The sequence below is a fragment of the Heterodontus francisci genome, chromosome 4, assembly GCF_036365525.1.
Source record: "Heterodontus francisci isolate sHetFra1 chromosome 4, sHetFra1.hap1, whole genome shotgun sequence".
Taxonomy (NCBI): Eukaryota; Metazoa; Chordata; class Chondrichthyes; order Heterodontiformes; family Heterodontidae; genus Heterodontus; species Heterodontus francisci.
The window spans coordinates 4969281-4991665 of record NC_090374.1 but is presented as its reverse complement, the minus strand read 5'-3'; the positions used below and the strand labels follow the sequence as shown (position 1 = coordinate 4991665).

At 44.0% G+C, this 22385-nt stretch overlaps 1 protein-coding gene across 3 annotated transcripts in view; it reads left to right on the top strand.

Annotated features, from left to right (window-relative positions):
- Positions 1–22385, top strand: part of spef2 (sperm flagellar 2) — an 849051-nt gene that overhangs the window by 149125 nt on the left and 677541 nt on the right. For all 3 annotated transcript variants that reach the window (XM_068029096.1, XM_068029094.1, XM_068029095.1), the window contains 2 exons: positions 6399–6586; positions 7160–7328. In XM_068029096.1, the coding sequence (XP_067885197.1) occupies positions 6399–6586; positions 7160–7328 (357 nt within the window). The remainder of the gene's footprint in view (positions 1–6398; positions 6587–7159; positions 7329–22385) is intronic.

The window sequence follows — 22385 nt, the reverse complement described above, 5'->3', positions numbered from 1 at the left end:
GTTCCCTGGTGCATCTCTGATAGGTCCTACCCTTTCCTTAGTTATCCCCTTGCTTTTAATGTACTGATAAAACATCCTTAGGTTTTCCTTGATTTTACCTGTCAATAATTTTTCATGTCCTCTCTTTGCTTTTCTAATTTCTTTTTTAACTTCACCCCTGCACTTTGTATACTCCTCTAGGCTTTCTAAATGATTAAGATTTTTGTGATTGTCATCAGCTTTCTTTTTCTGCTTTAACTTACTGTGTAAGCTTCTAGATAACCAGGAGGCTCTACATTTGGCCATACCACCCTTTATCTTTGTGGGGACATGCCTACACTATGCCTGTAGTATCTCACTTTTGAATACCTCCCACTGGTTTGCCACTGATTTTCCTTCTAGTAGATGTATCCAGTCCACTTTCACCAAGTTACCTCTCAGTTTCTTAAAATTTTCCTTCCCCCAATTTAGAACTTTTACTCCTGTTTTATCTTTGTCCTTTTCCATGATTATGCTAAAACTAACTGTATTATGGTCACTATCTCCAAAATGGTCACCCACTGTTACTTCATCCACTTGCCCAGCTTCATTACTGAAGACTAAATCTCGAATTGCGCCCCCTCTCGTTGGGCTTGTTATGTGCTGGCTAAAAAAGTTCTCTTGAACAAGAATTTTATCCCCTCTGTGCCCTTCATACTGTTTGTATCCCAGTTGATATAGGGGTAGTTGAAATCTCCAACTATTATGTCCCTATAGTTTTTGCACTCATTAATTTGCCTACATATTTGTTCCTCTACCTCCCTCTCACTATTTGGGGTCTACACTACACTCTTAGTAGTGTGGCTGCCCCTTTTTTATTTCTGATCTCCACCCATATGGTCTCATTTGATGATTCATTTCACATATCATCCCTCCTCAAAGCTGTTATTGATTCCTTAACTAATAATATTACACCCACTCCTTTTTTTAATCTCCCTCTCTATCTTGCCTGAAAACTCTATATCCAGGGATGTTGAGTTGCCATTCTTTCCCCTCCTTAAGCCAAGTTTCTGCTATAGCGACGATATCGTGTTGCCATGTGTCTATCTATGCCCTCAGCTTTATTGACTATATTCCTTGCATTTAAATAAATACCCTTTAACACTGCCAAATTCCTGTGCTGCACACTTTTAACCTTTGCTTCCTCTGTCTTTCAGAGTCACTCGCTAATTTTCTGTCTGCTGTTCCTTGCCAATTGTCCTGTCTAAGACTGTGCTCAGGTTTCCATCCCCCTGCCAAGCTAGTTTAAACTATCCCCAACAGCACTAGTAAACCTTCCTGCAAGGATATTTGTCCCAGTCCTGTTCAGGTGCAGACTGTCCGGCTTGTACAGGTCCCATCTTCCTCAGAACTGGTTCTAATGCCCCAAAAATCTGAAACCCTCCCTCCTGCACCATCTCTCCAGCCACGCATTTATCTGGTGTATTTTCCTATTTCTGTACTCACTAGGATGTGGCCTTGGGACTAATCTGGAGATTACTAACTTTGAGGTCCTGTTCATGGGATGTGTGTGTCGCTGGCTAGTCCAGCATTTATTGCCCATCCCTAATTGCCCTTGAGAAGATGGTGCTGAGCCGCCACTTTGAACCGCTGCAGTCCATGTGGGTAGGTACAGTGCAGTTAGGAAGGGAATTTGACTCAGCGACAGTGAAGGAACAGCGATATAGTTCCAAGTCAGGATGGTGTGTGGCTTGGAGGGGAACTTGCAGGTGGTGGTGTTCCCATGCATCTGCTGCTCTTGTCCTGGTGTCTCTGCCTCTTTCTCTCTCTGTCTATGTCATTCTGCATCTCTTTCTTTCTCTGAGTCTCTCCTTGTCTCTTTGTCTATCTTTCTCCATCTCTCTCTCCCCATCTCTTTTGGGAGCTGGAGCTGCGGGTGGATTCACTGTGGAGCATCCACGATGCTGGAATCATCGTGGATAGCACGTTTAGTGAGGTGGTCACACCGCAGGCAAATGCTGCAAAGGCAGAAAGGGAATGGGTGACCACCACGCAGAGTAGAGGAAGACAGGTAGTGCAGGAGTCCCCTCTGGTCATCCCCCTCTCTAACAGATATACCACTTTGGATATTGTTGGAGGAGATGGCTTGGGAAAGCAGCAAGAGCCAACTTCATGGCACCATGGGTGGTTCTGTTGCACAGGAGGGGAGGAAGAAGAGTTGCAAGGCTATTGTGATAGGGGATTCAATTGTAAGGGGAACAGACAGGTGTTTCTGAAATAAAAACAAGAAATGCTGGAACCACTCAGCAGGTCTGGCAGCATCTGTGGAAAGAGGAGCAGAGTTAACGTTTCGGGTCAGTGACCCTTCTTCGGAACGGGTCTTTCTGTTGCCACAAAAGAGACTCCAGGATGGGATGTTGCCTCCCTGGTGCTAGGGTCAAGGATGTCTGAGCGGCTGCAGGGCATTCTGAGGGGCGAGGGTGAGCAGCCAGTTGTTGTACATATCGATACCAACGACATAGTGAAAAAAAAGGGATGAAGTCCTACAAGCTGAATATAGGGAGTTAGGACGTAAATTAAAAAGTAGGACCTAAAAGGTGCCACATGCGAGCAAGAGCAGAAATAGCTGGATATATCAGATGAATACGTGGCTGGAGAAATGGTGTAGTGGGGAGGGATTCAGATTCCCAGGACATTGGGACCGGTTCTGGGGAAGGTGGGACCAGTACCAGCTGGACGGGTTGCATTTGGCAGGACCGGAACCAATTTCCTCGGGGGGGCTGTGGGGGGAGGGTGTTTGCTAGTGCTGTCGGGGAGGGTTTAAACTAGAATGGCAGGGGGATGGGAATCTAAGCAGGGAGACAGAGGAGGGGGAAACAAGGATAGAAATGAAAGACAGAAAGGTAAGACGCAAAAATGGAAGGCAGAGAAAACAAGGGTGAGAAACAAATGGAGCCATCGTGCAAAATAAAGCTAAGATGACTAACAATGTTAAAAAGACAAGTCTAAAGGCATTGTGTCTTAATGCACGGAGCATTCACATTAAGGTAGATGAATTAGCTGTGCAAAAAGATATAAACGGTTATGAAATAGTTGCAATTACGGAGACATGGCTGCAGGGTGACCACGGATGGGAACTGAACATCCAGGGGTATTTAATATTTAGGAAGGACAGGCAAAAAGGGAAAGGAGGTCGAGTAGCATTGTTAATAGAGGAGGAAATCAATGCAATAGTGAGGAGGGATATTAGTTTGGAAAATCATGATGTGGAATTTGTATGGGTGGAGCTAAGAAACACAAAGGGGCAGGAAATGTTGGCGGGGCTTGCCTATAGGCCCCCAAACAGTAGTGGAGATGTAAGGGATGGCATTAAACAGGAAATTAGAGACGCATGCAATAAGGGTACAACTAGGTGTGTTGAATTTACATACAGATTGGTTAAACCAAATTAGCAATAATACTGTAGAGGAGGATTTCCTGGAGTGTTTACGTGACGGTTTTTTAGAACCAACTAGAACATGCTATTATCAACTGGGTATTGTGCAATGAGAAAGGATTAATTAACAGTCTTGTTGTGTGGGGTGCCTTGGGGAGTAGCGACCATAACATGATAGAATTCTTCATTAAGATGGAGAGTGAAGTAGTTGAATTCGAAACTCGGGTCATGAACCTAAATAAAGGAAACTACAAAACTATGAGGCACGAGTTGGCTATGGTAGATTGGGGAACTTTACTAAAAGGGTTGACGGTGGATAGGTAATGGATAACATTTAAAGAACGTGTGCATGAATCACAACAATTATTCATTCCTGTCTGGCGCAAAAATAAAACTGGAAAGGTGGCTCAACAGTGGCTTACAAAAGAAATTAGGGATATTATTAGATCCAAAGAGGAGACATATAAAGTTGCCAGAAAAAGCAGCAAGTCTGAGGATTGGGAGCAGGTTAGAATTCAGCAATGGAGGACAAAAAGGTTGATTAAGTTGGGGAGAATAGAGCATGAGAGTAAAATTGCAGGGAACATAAAAATTGACTGTAAAAGTTTCTATGAATATGTGACGAGAAAAAGATTAGTGTAGACAAATGTAGGTCCCTTACAGTCAGAAATGGGGGAAATTAGAATGGGGAACAAAGAAGTGGCAGAGCAATTAAACACATACTTTGGTTCAGTCTTCACAAAGGAGGACACAAATAACCTCCCAGAAATGTTAGGGAACCAAGGGTCTCATGAGAGGGAGCAACTGAAGGAAATCAGTATTAGTAAAAACATAGTGCTAGGAAAATTAATGGGGTTAATGGCTGACAAATTCCCAGGGCCTGATAATCTACATCCCAGAATGGAAGTGGCCCTGGAAACAGTGGATGCACTGGTGGTCATCTTCCAAAATTCTATAGACTCTGGAGCAGTTCCTACAGATTGGAGGGTGGCAAATTTAACCCCACTATTTAAAAAAGGAGGGAGAGAAAAAATAGGGAAATAAAGACCAGTTAGCCTTACATCAGTCGTGGGGAAAATGCTAGAGTCGATTATAAAGGTGATCGCAGAAAGCATAAACGGGATTGGACAAAGTCAGCACGGGTTTACAAAAGGGAAATCATGCTTAACAAACCTACTGGAGTTTTTTGAGGATGGAACTAGTAGAATAGATAAGGGAGAACCAGTGGATGTGGTGTATTTGGATTTTCAGAAGGCTTTTGATAAGGTCCCACATAAGAGGTTAGTGTGCAAAATTAAAGCACATGGGATTGGGGGTAATATACTGGCATGGATTGAGAATTGGTTAACAGACAGGAAACAGAGAGTAGGAATAAACGGGTCTTTTTCTGGGTGGCAGGCAGTGACTAGTGGGGTACCACAGGGATCAGTGCTTGGTCCCCAGCTATTCACAATATATGTTAATGACTTGGGTGATGGAACTAAATGTAACATTTCCAAGTTTGCAGACGACACAAAGCTGGGCGGTGGGGGTGGGGGCGAAGGTGGTGATGGGGAATGTGAGCTGTTAGGAGGATGCAAAGAGGCTCCTTTGTAATTTGGACAAGTGGGTGAGTGGGCAAATGCATGGCAGATGCAGTACAACATGGATAAATGTGAGGGCATCCACTTTGGTTGTAAAAACAGAAAGGCAAATTATCTGAATGGTGATAGTTTGGGAAAGGGGGAGGTGCAACAAGACTTGGGTGTTCTTGTACACCAGTAGCTGAAAGCAAGCATTCAGGTGCAGCAAGCAGTTAGGAAGGCGAATGGTATGTTGGCCTTCATTGCAAGAGGATTTGAGTACAGGAGCAAGGATGTCTTACTGCGGTTATGCAGGGCCTTGGTGAGACCACATCTGGAGTATTGTGTGCAGTTTGGTCTCCTTATTTGAGAAAGGATATTCTTGCCATGGAGGGAGTGCAGCGAAGATTTACTAGGCTGATTCCTGGGATGGCAGGATTGACGTATGAGGAGAGATTGGGTCAACTAGGCCTATATTCACTAGAGTTTAGAAGAATGAGAGGGGATCTCATAGAAACCTATAAAATTCTAACAGGACTAGACAGGCTAGATGTAGGGAGGATGTTCCCGATAGTGGGGGAGTCCAGAACCAGGGGTCACTGTCTCAGGATACGGGGTATGCCATTTAGAACCGAGATGAGAAATTTCTTCACTCAGAGGATAGTAAACCTGTGGAATTCTCTACCGCAGAAGGCAGTGGAGGCCATGTCATTAAATATATTCAAGAAGGAGATAGCTATATTTCTTAATGCCAAAGGGATCAAGGGATATGGGGAGAAAACGGGAACAGGGTACTGAATTAGATGATCAGCCATGATCTTTTTTGAATGGCAAAGCAGGCCCGAAGGGTGGAATGGCCTACTCCTATTTTTTGTGTTTCTTTCTTCCTCTGTCTCTGTCACTCTCTCTGCCTCCCACTCTGTCTCTCCCCTACAAGGGTGATGGAAACTGAGGTGATCAATAGCTTTAAAAGGAAATTGGATGGCCACTTGCAGGAAATAGACTTGTAGGGCTATGGGGATTGGGCATGGGAATGGGACTGACTGAATAGCTCTTTGGAGAGCAGGCATGGTCCCGAAGACTCTTTGACTCTGTCTCCTTCCCTGTCTCTCCAACTCTCTCTCTCTCGCTTTCTCTCTTTCGCTCTCCCTCTCACACTCTTCCTCTATCTCTGTGTCTCTCGTTCTCTCTCTCCCTTCCACTCTCCCTGTCCGTTATTGTGTGGCGGCAACATGATTATAAATTACAGGCCCATGGCACAGATGGATGTTGCAATCTGCAGGCACCCTGAGACTCTCACAGATGTTGGCAAAAAGCTTCAGGCACCTTTGGATGTCATGGTGATGACGAGCATAATCTGTGGCACCCGTGGGTGTAACCTGTGGAAGTAATTGGTCAGAGCAAGGGCTGATGTGTGATTTTCTTTCTTTCTTTCCTTGTAGATCTTAGAGAGAGAGAAGAAACTGGAGCACATGGAACAGACCCAGCGAGAACTGAAAGTCTATGAGCGGATAATGGCTGAGCGGGCGGAGGAGAGATTCCGCAAGCATTATAACATGTGCCAGGAGGTGGTGGAACATATCGTCGATTTGGTGACTAAGATCGGAGAATACCGTGAGCTCACACTGAAGTACGTGATATCCTAGATGGAGATGAGGAATAGCAGGGGAAGTAATTCACCCAGAAGGACAAGGGCAGCAGTTGCATGGGAACACCACCACCTGCAAGTTCCCCTCCAAGTCACACACCATCCTGACTTGAAACTATATCACCGTTCCTTCACTGTCACTGGGTCAAAGTCCCAGAACTCCCTTCCTAACAGTACCTACCCCACATGGACTGCAGTGGTTCAAGAAAGCAGCTCACCACCACCTTCTCAAGGGCAGTTAGGGATGGGCAATAAATGCTGGCCTGGCCAGTGACGCCCACATTCTATGAACGATTGAAAAAAAATTACAACAAACTATGGAACACAGGACATCCAGTCCCACAGGCTCCGCAGCCCACTAGCTTTAGAGGCGAGTTTGGGGTGGTGATGGTGGGGGCGGGAGGAATGGTGGATAATCGGGGAGGCAACTGTGCAGATTTGTATCATCAGAGAGCTGCAGTACACTGGGGATTCCTTCCAGAGTGGTGAAATGGCCAAGTTGTGAAGACTTGGTCTCAGTCTGATAGTGATGTGCGTTTATTCTTTCTGTTTCAGTTTGATTCCAAAGAAGATAATGAGAGAGTGGAAGGAGATGTTCTTCCATGAGATGGCCCTCTATGAGCAGCCAGTCACTGAGCTGTTGCCTTCGGCAGAGAGCTCAGAGGACACAATGGAGCTGGGCAAGCAGCAAATGCTGAACGCCCAGGATTATGAAGATTACAAGGTACAATCTGTCCTCTACAACCCCCATCGCTCATTCACTGATTCTCGACAACCCCCAACACACAGTCTCTGATCACCAACAACCCCCATCGCTCAGTCTCTGATCCCCTATAAACTACATCGCTCAGTCTCTGATCCCCTATAAACCACATCGCTCAGTCTCTGATCCCCTATAAACCCCATCGCACAGTCTCTGATCCCCTATAAACCCCATCGCTCAGTCTCTGATCCCCTATAAACCCCATCGCACAGTCTCTGATCCCCTATAAACCCCATCGCTCAGTCTCTGATCCCCTATAAACCACATCGTTCAGTCTCTGATCCCCTATAAACCCCATCGCACAGTCTCTGATCCCCTATAAACCCCATCGCTCAGTCTCTGATCCCCTATAAACCACATCGTTCAGTCTCTGATCCCCTATAAACCACATCGCTCAGTCTCTGATCCCCTATAAACCCCATCGCACAGTCTCTGATCCCCTATAAACCACATCGCTCAGTCTCTGATCCCCTATAAACCCCATCGCACAGTCTCTGATCCCCTATAAACCCCATCGCACAGTCTCTGATCCCCTATAAACCCCATCGCACAGTCTCTGATCCCCTATAAACCCCATCGCACAGTCTCTGATCCCCTATAAACCCCATCGCTCAGTCTCTGATCCCCTATAAACCACATCGCACAGTCTCTGATCCCCTATAAACCCCATCGCTCAGTCTCTGATCCCCTATAAACCACATCGTTCAGTCTCTGATCCCCGATAAACCCCATCGTTCAGTCTCTGATCCCCGATAAACCCCATCGCTCAGTCTCTGATCCCCTATAAACCCCATCGCACAGTCTCTGATCCCCTATAAACCTCATCGCACAGTCTCTGATCCCCGATAAACCTCATCGCACAGTCTCTGATCCCCTATAAACCCCGTCACTCAGTCTCTGATCCCCTATAAACCCCGTCACTCAGTCTCTGATCCCCTATAAACCCCGTCACTCAGTCTCTGATCCCCTATAAACCACATCGTTCAGTCTCTGATCCCCTATAAACCCCATCGCACAGTCTCTGATCCCCGATAAACCTCATCGCACAGTCTCTGATCCCCTATAAACCCCGTCACTCAGTCTCTGATCCCCTATAAACCCCGTCACTCAGTCTCTGATCCCCTATAAACCCCGTCACTCAGTCTCTGATCCCCTATAAACCACATCGCTCAGTCTCTGATCCCCTATAAACCCCATCGCTCAGTCTCTGATCCCCTATAAACCCCATCGCACAGTCTCTGATCCCCTATAAACCACATCGCACAGTGTCTGATCCCCTATAAACCCCATCGCACAGTCTCTGATCCCCTATAAATCCCGTCGCTCAGTCTCTGATCCCCTATAAACCCCATCGCACAGTCTCTGATCCCCGATAAACCTCATCGCACAGTCTCTGATCCCCTATAAACCCCGTCACTCAGTCTCTGATCCCCTATAAACCCCGTCACTCAGTCTCTGATCCCCTATAAACCACATCGCTCAGTCTCTGATCCCCGATAAACCCCATCGTTCAGTCTCTGATCCCCTATAAACCCCATCGCTCAGTCTCTGATCCCCTATAAACCCCATCGCTCAGTCTCTGATCCCCTATAAACCCCAACGCACAGTCTCTGATCCCTATAAACCGCATCGCTCAGTCTCTGATCCCCTATAAACCCCATCGCTCAGTCTCTGATCCCCTATAAACCCCAACGCACAGTCTCTGATCCCTATAAACCGCATCGCTCAGTCTCTGATCCCCTATAAACCCCATCGCTCAGTCTCTGATCCCCTATAAACCCCATCGCTCAGTCTCTGATCCCCTATAAACCCCATCGCTCAGTCTCTGATCCCCTATAAACCCCATCGCTCAGTCTCTGATCCCCTATAAACCCCATCGCTCAGTCTCTGATCCCCTATAAACCCCATCGCTCAGTCTCTGATCCCCTATAAACCCCATCGCTCAGTCTCTGATCCCCTATAAACCCCATCGCACAGTCACTGATCCCCTATAAACCCCATCGTTCAGTCTCTGATCCCCTATAAACCCCATCGCTCAGTCTCTGATCCCCTATAAACCCCATCGTTCAGTCTCTGATCCCCTATAAACCCCATCGCACAGTCTCTGATCCCCTATAAACCCCATCGCACAGTCACTGATCCCCTATAAACCCCATCGCTCAGTCTCTGATCCCCTATAAACCCCATCGCACAGTCACTGATCCCCTATAAACCCCATCGCTCAGTCTCTGATCCCCTATAAACCCCATCGCACAGTCTCTGATCCCCTATAAACCCCATCGCACAGTCACTGATCCCCTATAAACCCCATCGCTCAGTCTCTGATCCCCTATAAACCCCATCGGACAGTCTCTGATCCCCTATAAACCCCATCGCTCAGTCTCTGATCCCCTATAAACCCCATCGCACAGTCTCTGATCCCCTATAAACCCCATCGTTCAGTCTCTGATCCCCTATAAACCCCATCGTTCAGTCTCTGATCCCCAATAAACCCCATCGCACAGTCACTGATCCCCTATAAACCCCATCGTTCAGTCTCTGATCCCCTATAAACCCCATCGCTCAGTCTCTGATCCCCTATAAACCACATCGCTCAGTCTCTGATCCCTTATAAACCCCATCGCACAGTCACTGATCCCCTATAAACCCCATCGTTCAGTCTCTGATCCCCTATAAACCCCATCGCACAGTCACTGATCCCCTATAAACCCCATCGTTCAGTCTCTGATCCCCTATAAACCCAATCGCTCAGTCTCTGATCCCCTATAAACCCCATCGCTCAGTCTCTGATCCCCTATAAACCCCATCGCTCAGTCTCTGATCCCCTATAAACCCCATCGCACAGTCTCTGATCCCCGATAAACCCCATCGCTCAGTCTCTGATCCCCTATAAACCCCATCGCTCAGTCTCTGATCCCCGATAAACCCCATCGCACAGTCTCTGATCCCTATAAACCCCATCGCACAGTCTCTGATCCCCGACAAACCCCATCGCACAGTCACTGTTGATTGATTAGATTTTTGGGTGAGAGTGTGTGTGTGTTTATTGATTTTGAGGGTGAGAGTGTGTGTGTGGATTGATTTTGGGGGTGAGAGTGTGTGTGTGTTTATTGATTTTGGGGGTGAGAGTGTGTGTGTGTTTATTGATTTTGGGGGTGAGAGTGTGTGTGTGTTTATTGATTTTGAGGGTGAGAGTGTGTGTGTTTATTGATTTTGAGGGTGAGTGTGTGTGTGTTTATTGATTTTGGGGGTGAGAGTGTGTGTGTTTATTGATTTTGAGGGTGAGAGTGTGTGTGTGTTTATTGATTTTGAGGGTGAGTGTGTGTGTGTGTTTATTGATTTTGGGGGTGAGAGTGTGTGTGTGTTTATTGATTTTGGGGGTGAGAGTGTGTGTGTGTTTATTGATTTTGGGGGTGAGAGTGTGTGTGTGTTTATTGATTTTGGGGGTGAGAGTGTGTGAGTGTTTATTGATTTTGAGGGTGAGTGTGTGTGTGTGTTTATTGATTTTGGGGGTGAGAGTGTGTGTGTTTATTGATTTTGGGGGTGAGAGAGTGTGTGTGTTTATTGATTTTGAGGGTGAGTGTGTGTGTGTGTTTATTGATTTTGGGGGTGAGAGTGTGTGTGTTTATTGATTTTGGGGGTGAGAGAGTGTGTGTGTTTATTGATTTTGAGGGTGAGAGTGTGTGTGTGTTTATTGATTTTGGGGGTGAGAGTGTGTGTGTGTTTATTGATTTTGAGGGTGAGAGTGTGTGTGTTTATTGATTTTGAGGGTGAGTGTGTGTGTGTTTATTGATTTTGGGGGTGAGAGTGTGTGTGTGTTTATTGATTTTGAGGGTGAGTGTGTGTGTGTGTTTATTGATTTTGGGGGTGAGAGTGTGTGTGTGTTTATTGATTTTGAGGGTGAGTGTGTGTGTGTTTATTGATTTTGGGGGTGAGAGTGTGTGTGTGTTTATTGATTTTGGGGGTGAGAGTGTGTGTGTGTTTATTGATTTTGAGGGTGAGTGTGTGTGTGTGTTTATTGATTTTGGGGGTGAGAGTGTGTGTGTTTATTGATTTTGGGGGTGAGTGTGTGTGTGTGTTTATTGATTTTGAGGGTGAGAGTGTGTGTGTTTATTGATTTTGGGGGTGAGAGTGTGTGTGTTTATTGATTTTGGGGGTGAGTGTGTGTGTGTGTTTATTGATTTTGGGGGTGAGAGTGTGTGTGTGTTTATTGATTTTGGGGGTGAGAGTGTGTGTGTTTATTGATTTTGGGGGTGAGAGTGTGTGTGTGGTTATTGATTTTGAGGGTGAGTGTGTGTGTGTGTTTATTGATTTTGAGGGTGAGAGTGTGTGTGTTTATTGATTTTGAGGGTGAGGTGTGTGTGTGTTTATTGATTTTGAGGGTGAGTGTGTGTGTGTGTTTATTGATTTTGAGGGTGAGAGTGTGTGTGTTTATTGATTTTGGGGGTGAGAGTGTGTGTGTGGTTATTGATTTTGAGGGTGAGTGTGTGTGTGTGTTTATTGATTTTGAGGGTGAGAGTGTGTGTGTTTATTGATTTTGAGGGTGAGAGTGTGTGTGTTTATTGATTTTGAGGGTGAGTGTGTGTGTGTGTTATTGATTTTGGGGGTGAGAGTGTGTGTGTGTTTATTGATTTTGAGGGTGAGTGTGTGTGTGTTTATTGATTTTGGGGGTGAGAGTGTGTGTGTGTTTATTGATTTTGGGGGTGAGAGTGTGTGTGTGTTTATTGATTTTGGGGGTGAGAGTGTGTGTGTTTATTGATTTTGGGGGTGAGAGTGTGTGTGTGTGTATTGATTTTGGGGGTGAGAGTGTGTGTGTGTTTATTGATTTTGGGGGTGAGAGTGTGTGTGTGTGGATTGATTTTGAGGGTGAGAGTGTGTGTGTTTATTGATTTTGAGGGTGAGAGTGTGTGTGTTTATTGATTTTGAGGGTGAGTGTGTGTGTGTTTATTGATTTTGGGGTGAGAGTGTGTGTGTGTTTATTGATTTTGGGGGTGAGAGTGTGTGTGTGTTTATTGATTTTGGGGGTGAGAGTGTGTGTGTGTTTATTGATTTTGGGGGTGAGAGTGTGTGTGTGTTTATTGATTTTGGGGGTGAGAGAGTGTGTGTGTTTATTGATTTTGGGGGTGAGAGTGTGTGTGTGTTTATTGATTTTGGGGGTGAGAGTGTGTGTGTGTTTATTGATTTTGGGGGTGAGAGTGTGTGTGTTATTGATTTTGGGGGTGAGAGTGTGTGTGTGTGGATTGATTTTGGGGGTGAGAGTGTGTGTGTGTTTATTGATTTTGAGGGTGAGAGTGTGTGTGTGTTTATTGATTTTGGGGGTGAGAGTGTGTGTGTGTTTATTGATTTTGGGGGTGAGAGTGTGTGTGTTTATTGATTTTGGGGGTGAGAGTGTGTGTGTGTTTATTGATTTTGGGGGTGAGAGTGTGTGTGTGTTTATTGATTTTGGGGGTGAGAGTGTGTGTGTGTGGATTGATTTTGAGGGTGAGAGTGTGGGTGTTTATTGATTTTGGGGGTGAGAGTGTGTGTGTTTATTGATTTTGAGGGTGAGAGTGTGTGTGTGTTTATTGATTTTGGGGTGAGAGTGTGTGTGTTTATTGATTTTGGGGGTGAGAGTGTGTGTGTGTTTATTGATTTTGGGGTGAGAGTGTGTGTGTTTATTGATTTTGGGGGTGAGAGTGTGTGTGTGTTTATTGATTTTGGGGGTGAGAGTGTGTGTGTGTTTATTGATTTTGGGGGTGAGAGTGTGTGTGTTTATTGATTTTGGGGGTGAGAGTGTGTGTGTGTTTATTGATTTTGGGGGTGAGAGTGTGTGTGTGTTTATTGATTTTGGGGGTGAGAGTGTGTGTGTGTGGATTGATTTTGAGGGTGAGAGTGTGGGTGTTTATTGATTTTGGGGGTGAGAGTGTGTGTGTTTATTGATTTTGGGGGTGAGAGTGTGTGTGTGTTTATTGATTTTGGGGGTGAGAGTGTGTGTGTGTTTATTGATTTTGGGGGTGAGAGTGTGTGTGTGTTTATTGATTTTGGGGGTGAGAGTGTGTGTGTGTTTATTGATTTTGGGGGTGAGAGTGTGTGTGTGTTTATTGATTTTGGGGTGAGAGTGTGTGTGTGTTTATTGATTTTGGGGGTGAGAGTGTGTGTGTGTGGATTGATTTTGAGGGTGAGAGTGTGTGTGTTTATTGATTTTGGGGGTGAGAGTGTGTGTGTGTTTATTGATTTTGAGGGTGAGAGTGTGTGTGTTTATTGATTTTGGGGGTGAGAGTGTGTGTGTGTGGATTGATTTTGAGGGTGAGAGTGTGTGTGTGTTTATTGATTTTGGGGGTGAGAGTGTGTGTGTTTATTGATTTTGGGGGTGAGAGTGTGTGTGTTTATTGATTTTGAGGGTGAGAGTGTGTGTGTGTTTATTGATTTTGGGGGTGAGAGTGTGTGTGTGTTTATTGATTTTGAGGGTGAGAGTGTGTGTGTGTTTATTGATTATGGGGGTGAGAGTGTGTGTGTTTATTGATTTTGAGGGTGAGAGTGTGTGTGTGTTTATTGATTTTGAGGGTGAGAGTGTGTGTGTTTATTGATTTTGGGGGTGAGAGTGTGTGTGTTTATTGATTTTGGGGGTGAGAGTGTGTGTGTTTATTGATTTTGAGGGTGAGAGTGTGTGTGTGTTTATTGATTTTGGGGTGAGAGTGTGTGTGTGTTTATTGATTTTGAGGGTGAGAGTGTGTGTGTGTTTATTGATTTTGAGGGTGAGAGTGTGTGTGTTTATTGATTTTGGGGGTGAGAGTGTGTGTGTGTTTATTGATTTTGGGGGTGAGTGTGTGTGTGTTTATTGATTTTGGGGGTGAGAGTGTGTGTGTTTATTGATTTTGGGGGTGAGAGTGTGTGTGTTTATTGATTTTGGGGGTGAGAGTGTGTGTGTGTTTATTGATTTTGAGGGTGAGAGTGTGTGTGTGTTTATTGATTTTGGGGGTGAGAGTGTGTGTGTTTATTGATTTTGGGGGTGAGAGTGTGTGTGTGTTTATTGATTTTGGGGGTGAGAGTGTGTGTGTGTTTATTGATTTTGGGGGTGAGAGTGTGTGTGTTTATTGATTTTGGGGGTGAGAGTGTGTGTGTGTTTATTGATTTTGAGGGTGAGAGTGTGTGTGTGTTTATTGATTTTGGGGGTGAGAGTGTGTGTGTGTTTATTGATTTTGGGGGTGAGAGTGTGTGTGTGTTTATTGATTTTGAGGGTGAGAGTGTGTGTGTTTATTGATTTTGAGGGTGAGAGTGTGTGTGTGTTTATTGATTTTGAGGGTGAGAGTGTGTGTGTGTTTATTGATTTTGAGGGTGAGAGTGTGTGTGTTTATTGATTTTGGGGGTGAGAGTGTGTGTGTGTTTATTGATTTTGAGGGTGAGAGTGTGTGTGTGTTTATTGATTTTGGGGGTGAGAGTGTGTGTGTGTTTATTGATTTTGGGGTGAGAGTGTGTGTGTGTTTATTGATTTTGGGGGTGAGAGTGTGTGTGTGTTTATTGATTTTGGGGGTGAGAGTGTGTGTGTTTATTGATTTTGAGGGTGAGAGTGTGTGTGTGTTTATTGATTTTGGGGGTGAGAGTGTGTGTGTGTTTATTGATTTTGAGGGTGAGAGTGTGTGTGTGTTTATTGATTTTGGGGGTGAGAGTGTGTGTGTTTATTGATTTTGAGGGTGAGAGTGTGTGTGTGTTTATTGATTTTGGGGGTGAGAGTGTGTGTGTGTTTATTGATTTTGGGGGTGAGAGTGTGTGTGTGTTTATTGATTTTGGGGGTGAGAGTGTGTGTGTGTTTATTGATTTTGAGGGTGAGAGTGTGTGTGTGTTTATTGATTTTGGGGGTGAGAGTGTGTGTGTGTTTATTGATTTTGGGGTGAGAGTGTGTTGTGAGTGTGTTTATTGATTTTGGGGGTGAGAGTGTGTGTGTGTTTATTGATTTTGGGGGTGAGAGTGTGTGTGTGTTTATTGATTTTGGGGGTGAGAGTGTGTGTGTGTTTATTGATTTTGGGGGTGAGAGTGTGTGTGTGTTTATTGATTTTGGGGGTGAGAGTGTGTGTGTGTTTATTGATTTTGGGGGTGAGAGTGTGTGTGTGTTTATTGATTTTGGGGGTGAGAGGTGTGTGTGTGTTTATTGATTTTGGGGGTGAGAGTGTGTGTGTGTTTATTGATTTTGAGGGTGAGAGTGTGTGTGTGTTTATTGATTTTGGGGTGAGAGTGTGTGTGTGTTTATTGATTTTGGGGGTGAGAGTGTGTGTGTGTTTATTGATTTTGGGGGTGAGAGTGTGTGTGTGTTTATTGATTTTGGGGGTGAGAGTGTGTGTGTGTTTATTGATTTTGGGGGTGAGAGTGTGTGTGTGTTTATTGATTTTGGGGGTGAGAGTGTGTGTGTTTATTGATTTTGGGGTGAGAGTGTGTGTGTGTTTATTGATTTTGGGGGTGAGAGTGTGTGTGTGTTTATTGATTTTGGGGGTGAGAGTGTGTGTGTGTTTATTGATTTTGGGGTGAGAGTGTGTGTGTGTTTATTGATTTTGGGGGTGAGAGTGTGTGTGTGTTTATTGATTTTGGGGGTGAGAGTGTGTGTGTGTTTATTGATTTTGGGGGTGAGAGTGTGTGTGTGTTTATTGATTTTGGGGGTGAGAGTGTGTGTGTGTTTATTGATTTTGGGGGTGAGAGTGTGTGTGTGTTTATTGATTTTGAGGGTGAGAGTGTGTGTGTGTTTATTGATTTTGGGGGTGAGAGTGTGTGTGTGTTTATTGATTTTGGGGGTGAGAGTGTGTGTGTGTTTATTGATTTTGGGGGTGAGAGTGTGTGTGTGTTTATTGATTTTGGGGGTGAGAGTGTGTGTGTGTTTATTGATTTTGGGGTGAGAGTGTGTGTGTGTTTATTGATTTTGGGGGTGAGAGTGTGTGTGTGTTTATTGATTTTGAGGGTGAGAGTGTGTGTGTGTTTATTGATTTTGGGGTGAGAGTGTGTGTGTGTTTATTGATTTTGGGGGTGAGAGTGTGTGTGTGTTTATTGATTTTGGGGGTGAGAGTGTGTGTGTGTTTATTGATTTTGGGGGTGAGAGTGTGTGTGTGTTTATTGATTTTGGGGGTGAGAGTGTGTGTGTGTTTATTGATTTTGAGGGTGAGAGTGTGTGTGTGTTTATTGATTTTGGGGGTGAGAGTGTGTGTGTGTTTATTGATTTTGGGGGTGAGAGTGTGTGTGTGTTTATTGATTTTGGGGGTGAGAGTGTGTGTGTGTTTATTGATTTTGGGGGTGAGAGTGTGTGTGTGTTTATTGATTTTGGGGGTGAGAGTGTGTGTGTGTTTATTGATTTTGGGGGTGAGAGTGTGTGTGTGTTTATTGATTTTGGGGGTGAGAGTGTGTGTGTGTTTATTGATTTTGGGGGTGAGAGTGTGTGTGTGTTTATTGATTTTGGGGGTGAGAGTGTGTGTGTGTTTATTGATTTTGGGGGTGAGAGTGTGTGTGTGTTTATTGATTTTGGGGTGAGTGTGTGTGTGTTTATTGATTTTGGGGGTGAGAGTGTGTGTGTGTGTTTATTGATTTTGGGGGTGAGAGTGTGTGTGTGTTTATTGATTTTGGGGTGAGAGTGTGTGTGTGTTTATTGATTTTGGGGTGAGAGTGTGTGTGTGTTTATTGATTTTGGGGGTGAGAGTGTGTGTGTGTTTATTGATTTTGGGGGTGAGAGTGTGTGTGTTTATTGATTTTGAGGGTGAGAGTGTGTGTGTGTTATTGATTTTGAGGGTGAGTGTGTGTGTGTGGATTGATTTTGGGGGTGAGAGTGTGTGTGTGTTTATTGATTTTGGGGGTGAGAGTGTGTGTGTGTTTATTGATTTTGAGGGTGAGAGTGTGTGTGTGTTTATTGATTTTGGGGGTGAGAGTGTGTGTGTGTTTATTGATTTTGAGGGTGAGAGTGTGTGTGTTTATTGATTTTGAGGGTGAGTGTGTGTGTGTGATTGATTTTGGGGGTGAGAGTGTGTGTGTGTTTATTGATTTTGAGGGTGAGAGTGTGTGTGTTTATTGATTTTGAGGGTGAGAGTGTGTGTGTGTTTATTGATTTTGGGGGTGAGAGTGTGTGTGTGTTTATTGATTTTGAGGGTGAGAGTGTGTGTGTTTATTGATTTGAGGGTGAGTGTGTGTGTGTTGATTGATTTTGGGGGTGAGAGTGTGTGTGTGTTTATTGATTTTGGGGGTGAGAGTGTGTGTGTGTTTATTGATTTTGAGGGTGAGAGGTGTGTGTGTTTATTGATTTTGAGGGTGAGAGTGTGTGTGTGTTTATTGATTTTGAGGGTGAGAGTGTGTGTGTTTATTGATTTTGAGGGTGAGAGTGTGTGTGTGTTTATTGATTTTGGGGGTGAGAGTGTGTGTGTGTTTATTGATTTTGAGGGTGAGAGTGTGTGTGTGTTTATTGATTTTGAGGTGAGAGTGTGTGTGTGTTTATTGATTTTGAGGGTGAGTGTGTGTGTGTTTATTGATTTTGGGGTGAGAGTGTGTGTGTGTTTATTGATTTTGAGGGTGAGAGTGTGTGTGTTTATTGATTTTGAGGGTGAGAGTGTGTGTGTTTATTGATTTTGAGGGTGAGAGTGTGTGTGTGTTTATTGATTTTGAGGGTGAGTGTGTGTGTGTTTATTGATTTTGAGGGTGAGTGTGTGTGTGTTTATTGATTTTGGGGTGAGAGTGTGTGTGTTTATTGATTTTGAGGGTGAGAGTGTGTGTGTGTTTATTGATTTTGAGGGTGAGTGTGTGTGTGTTTATTGATTTTGAGGGTGAGTGTGTGTGTGTTATTGATTTTGAGGGTGAGAGTGTGTGTGTTTATTGATTTTGAGGGTGAGAGTGTGTGTGTTTTATTGATTTTGGGGTGAGAGTGTGTGTGTGTTTATTGATTTTGAGGGTGAGAGTGTGTGTGTTTATTGATTTTGAGGGTGAGTGTGTGTGTGTTTATTGATTTTGGGGGTGAGAGTGTGTGTGTTTATTGATTTTGGGGGTGAGAGTGTGTGTGTGTTTATTGATTTTGAGGGTGAGAGTGTGTGTGGTTTATTGATTTTGAGGGTGAGAGTGTGTGTGTGTTTATTGATTTTGAGGGTGAGAGTGTGTGTGTGTTATTGATTTTGGGGGTGAGAGTGTGTGTGTTTATTGATTTTGGGGTGTGAGTGTGTGTGTGTTTATTGATTTTGGGGGTGAGAGTGTGTGTGTGTTTATTGATTTTGAGGGTGAGAGTGTGTGTGTGTTTATTGATTTTGGGGGTGAGAGTGTGTGTGTTTATTGATTTTGGGGTGAGAGTGTGTGTGTTTATTGATTTTGGGGGTGAGTGTGTGTGTGTGTTATTGATTTTGAGGGTGAGAGTGTGTGTGTGTTTATTGATTTTGGGGGTGAGAGTGTGTGTGTGTTTATTGATTTTGGGGTGAGAGTGTGTGTGTGTTTATTGATTTTGAGGGTGAGAGTGTGTGTGTTTATTGATTTTGGGGGTGAGAGTGTGTGTGTGTTTATTGATTTTGGGGGTGAGAGTGTGTGTGTGTTTATTGATTTTGAGGGTGAGAGTGTGTGTGTGTTATTGATTTTGGGGGTGAGAGTGTGTGTGTGTTTATTGATTTTGAGGGTGAGAGTGTGTGTGTGTTTATTGATTTTGGGGTGAGAGTGTGTGTGTGTTATTGATTTTGGGGGTGAGAGTGTGTGTGTGTTTATTGATTTTGGGGGTGAGAGTGTGTGTGTGTTTATTGATTTTGGGGGTGAGAGTGTGTGTGTGTTTATTGATTTTTGAGGGTGAGAGTGTGTGTGTGTTTATTGATTTTGGGGTGAGAGTGTGTGTGTGTTTATTGATTTTGGGGGTGAGAGTGTGTGTGTGTTTATTGATTTTGGGGGTGAGAGTGTGTGTGTGTTTATTGATTTTGGGGTGAGAGTGTGTGTGTGTTTATTGATTTTGGGGGTGAGAGTGTGTGTGTGTTTATTGATTTTGGGGTGAGAGTGTGTGTGTGTTTATTGATTTTGGGGTGAGAGTGTGTGTGTGTTTATTGATTTTGGGGGTGAGAGTGTGTGTGTGTTTATTGATTTTGGGGTGAGAGTGTGTGTGTTTATTGATTTTGGGGGTGAGAGTGTGTGTGTTTATTGATTTTGGGGGTGAGAGTGTGTGTGTGTTTATTGATTTTGGGGTGAGAGTGTGTGTGTTTATTGATTTTGGGGGTGAGAGTGTGTGTGTTTATTGATTTTGAGGGTGAGAGTGTGTGTGTGTTTATTGATTTTGGGGGTGAGAGTGTGTGTGTGTTTATTGATTTTGGGGGTGAGAGTGTGTGTGTGTTTATTGATTTTGGGGGTGAGAGTGTGTGTGTGTTTATTGATTTTGGGGGTGAGAGTGTGTGTGTTTATTGATTTTGGGGTGAGAGTGTGTGTGTTTATTGATTTTGGGGAGTGGTGAGAGTGTGTGTGTGTTTATTGATTTTGGGGGTGAGAGTGTGTGTGTGTTATTGATTTTGGGGTGAGAGTGTGTGTGTGTTTATTGATTTTGGGGGTGAGAGTGTGTGTGTGTTTATTGATTTTGGGGGTGAGAGTGTGTGTGTTTATTGATTTTGGGGGTGAGAGTGTGTGTGTTTATTGATTTTGGGGGTGAGAGTGTGTGTGTGTTTATTGATTTTGGGGGTGAGAGTGTGTGTGTGTTATTGATTTTGGGGAGTGTTATTTGGGTGAGTGTGTGTGTTTATTGATTTTGGGGGTGAGAGTGTGTGTGTTTATTGATTTTGGGGGTGAGAGTGTGTGTGTGTTTATTGATTTTGGGGGTGAGAGTGTGTGTGTGTTTATTGATTTTGGGGGTGAGAGTGTGTGTGTGTTTATTGATTTTGGGGGTGAGAGTGTGTGTGTGTTATTGATTTTGGGGGTGAGAGTGTGTGTGTGTTTATTGATTTTGGGGGTGAGAGTGTGTGTGTGTTTATTGATTTTGGGGGTGAGAGTGTGTGTGTGTTTATTGATTTTGGGGGTGAGAGTGTGTGTGTTTATTGATTTTGGGGGTGAGAGTGTGTGTGTGTTTATTGATTTTGGGGGTGAGAGTGTGTGTGTTTATTGATTTTGGGGGTGAGAGTGTGTGTGTGTTTATTGATTTTGGGGGTGAGAGTGTGTGTGTGTTATTGATTTTGGGGGTGAGAGTGTGTGTGTGTTTATTGATTTTGGGGGTGAGAGTGGTGTGTGTTTATTGATTTTGGGGGTGAGAGTGTGTGTGTGTTTATTGATTTTGGGGGTGAGAGTGTGTGTGTTTATTGATTTTGGGGGTGAGAGTGTGTGTGTGTTTATTGATTTTGGGGGTGAGAGTGTGTGTGTGTTTATTGATTTTGGGGGTGAGAGTGTGTGTGTGTTTATTGATTTTGGGGGTGAGAGTGTGTGTGTTTATTGATTTTGGGGTGAGAGTGTGTGTGTGTTTATTGATTTTGGGGGTGAGAGTGTGTGTGTTTATTGATTTTGGGGGTGAGAGTGTGTGTGTGTTTATTGATTTTGGGGGTGAGAGTGTGTGTGTGTTTATTGATTTTGGGGGTGAGAGTGTGTGTGTGTTTATTGATTTTGGGGGTGAGAGTGTGTGTGTTTATTGATTTTGGGGTGAGAGTGTGTGTGTGTTTATTGATTTTGGGGGTGAGAGTGTGTGTGTGTTTATTGATTTGGGGTGAGAGTGTGTGTGTGTTTATTGATTTTGGGGGTGAGAGTGGTGTGTGTTTATTGATTTTGGGGGTGAGAGTGTGTGTGTGTTTATTGATTTTGGGGGTGAGAGTGTGTGTGTGTTTATTGATTTTGGGGGTGAGAGTGTGTGTGTGTTTATTGATTTTGGGGTGAGAGTGTGTGTGTGTTATTGATTTTGGGGGTGAGAGTGTGTGTGTGTTTATTGATTTTGGGGGTGAGAGTGTGTGTGTGTTTATTGATTTTGGGGTGAGAGTGTGTGTGTGTTTATTGATTTTGGGGTGAGAGTGTGTGTGTGTTTATTGATTTTGGGGGTGAGAGTGTGTGTGTTTATTGATTTTGGGGGTGAGAGTGTGTGTGTGTTTATTGATTTTGGGGGTGAGAGTGTGTGTGTGTTTATTGATTTTGGGGGTGAGAGTGTGTGTGTGTTTATTGATTTTGGGGGTGAGAGTGTGTGTGTTTATTGATTTGGGGTGAGAGTGGTGTGTGTTTATTGATTTTGGGGGTGAGAGTGTGTGTGTGTTTATTGATTTTGGGGGTGAGAGTGTGTGTGTGTTTATTGATTTTGGGGGTGAGAGTGTGTGTGTGTTTATTGATTTTGGGGGTGAGAGTGTGTGTGTGTTTATTGATTTTGGGGTGAGTGTGTGTGTGTTATTGATTTTGGGGGTGAGAGTGTGTGTGTGTTTATTGATTTTGGGGGTGAGAGTGTGTGTGTGTTTATTGATTTTGGGGGTGAGAGTGTGTGTGTGTTTATTGATTTTGGGGGTGAGAGTGTGTGTGTGTTTATTGATTTTGGGGGTGAGAGTGTGTGTGTTTATTGATTTTTGGGGTGAGAGTGTGTGTGTGTATTGATTTTGGGGTGAGAGTGAGTGTGTGTTATTGATTTTGAGGGGTGAGAGTGTGGTGTGTGTTATTGATTTGGGTGAGAGTGTGTGGTGTTTATTGATTTTGGGGGTGAGAGTGTGTGTGTGTTTATTGATTTTGGGGGTGAGAGTGTGTGTGTTTATTGATTTTGGGGGTGAGAGTGTTGTGTGTGTTTTATTGATTTTGAGGAGTGAGAGTGTGGTGTGTTTATTGATTTGGGGGTGAGAGTGTGTGTGTTTATTGATTTTGGGGTGAGAGTGTGTGTGTGTTTATTGATTTTGGGGGGGTGTAGGGAGTGTGTGTGTGTGTTATTGATTTTGGGGTGGAGTGTGTGTGTGTTTTATTGATTTTGGGGTGAGAGTGTGTGTGTGTTATTGATTTTGGGGTGAGAGTGTGTTGTGTGTTTATTGATTTTGGGGGTGAGAGTGTGTGTGTGTTATTGATTTTGGGGGTGAGAGTGTGTGTGTGTTTTGATATTGGGTAGTGGGTGTGTGTTATGATTTGAGA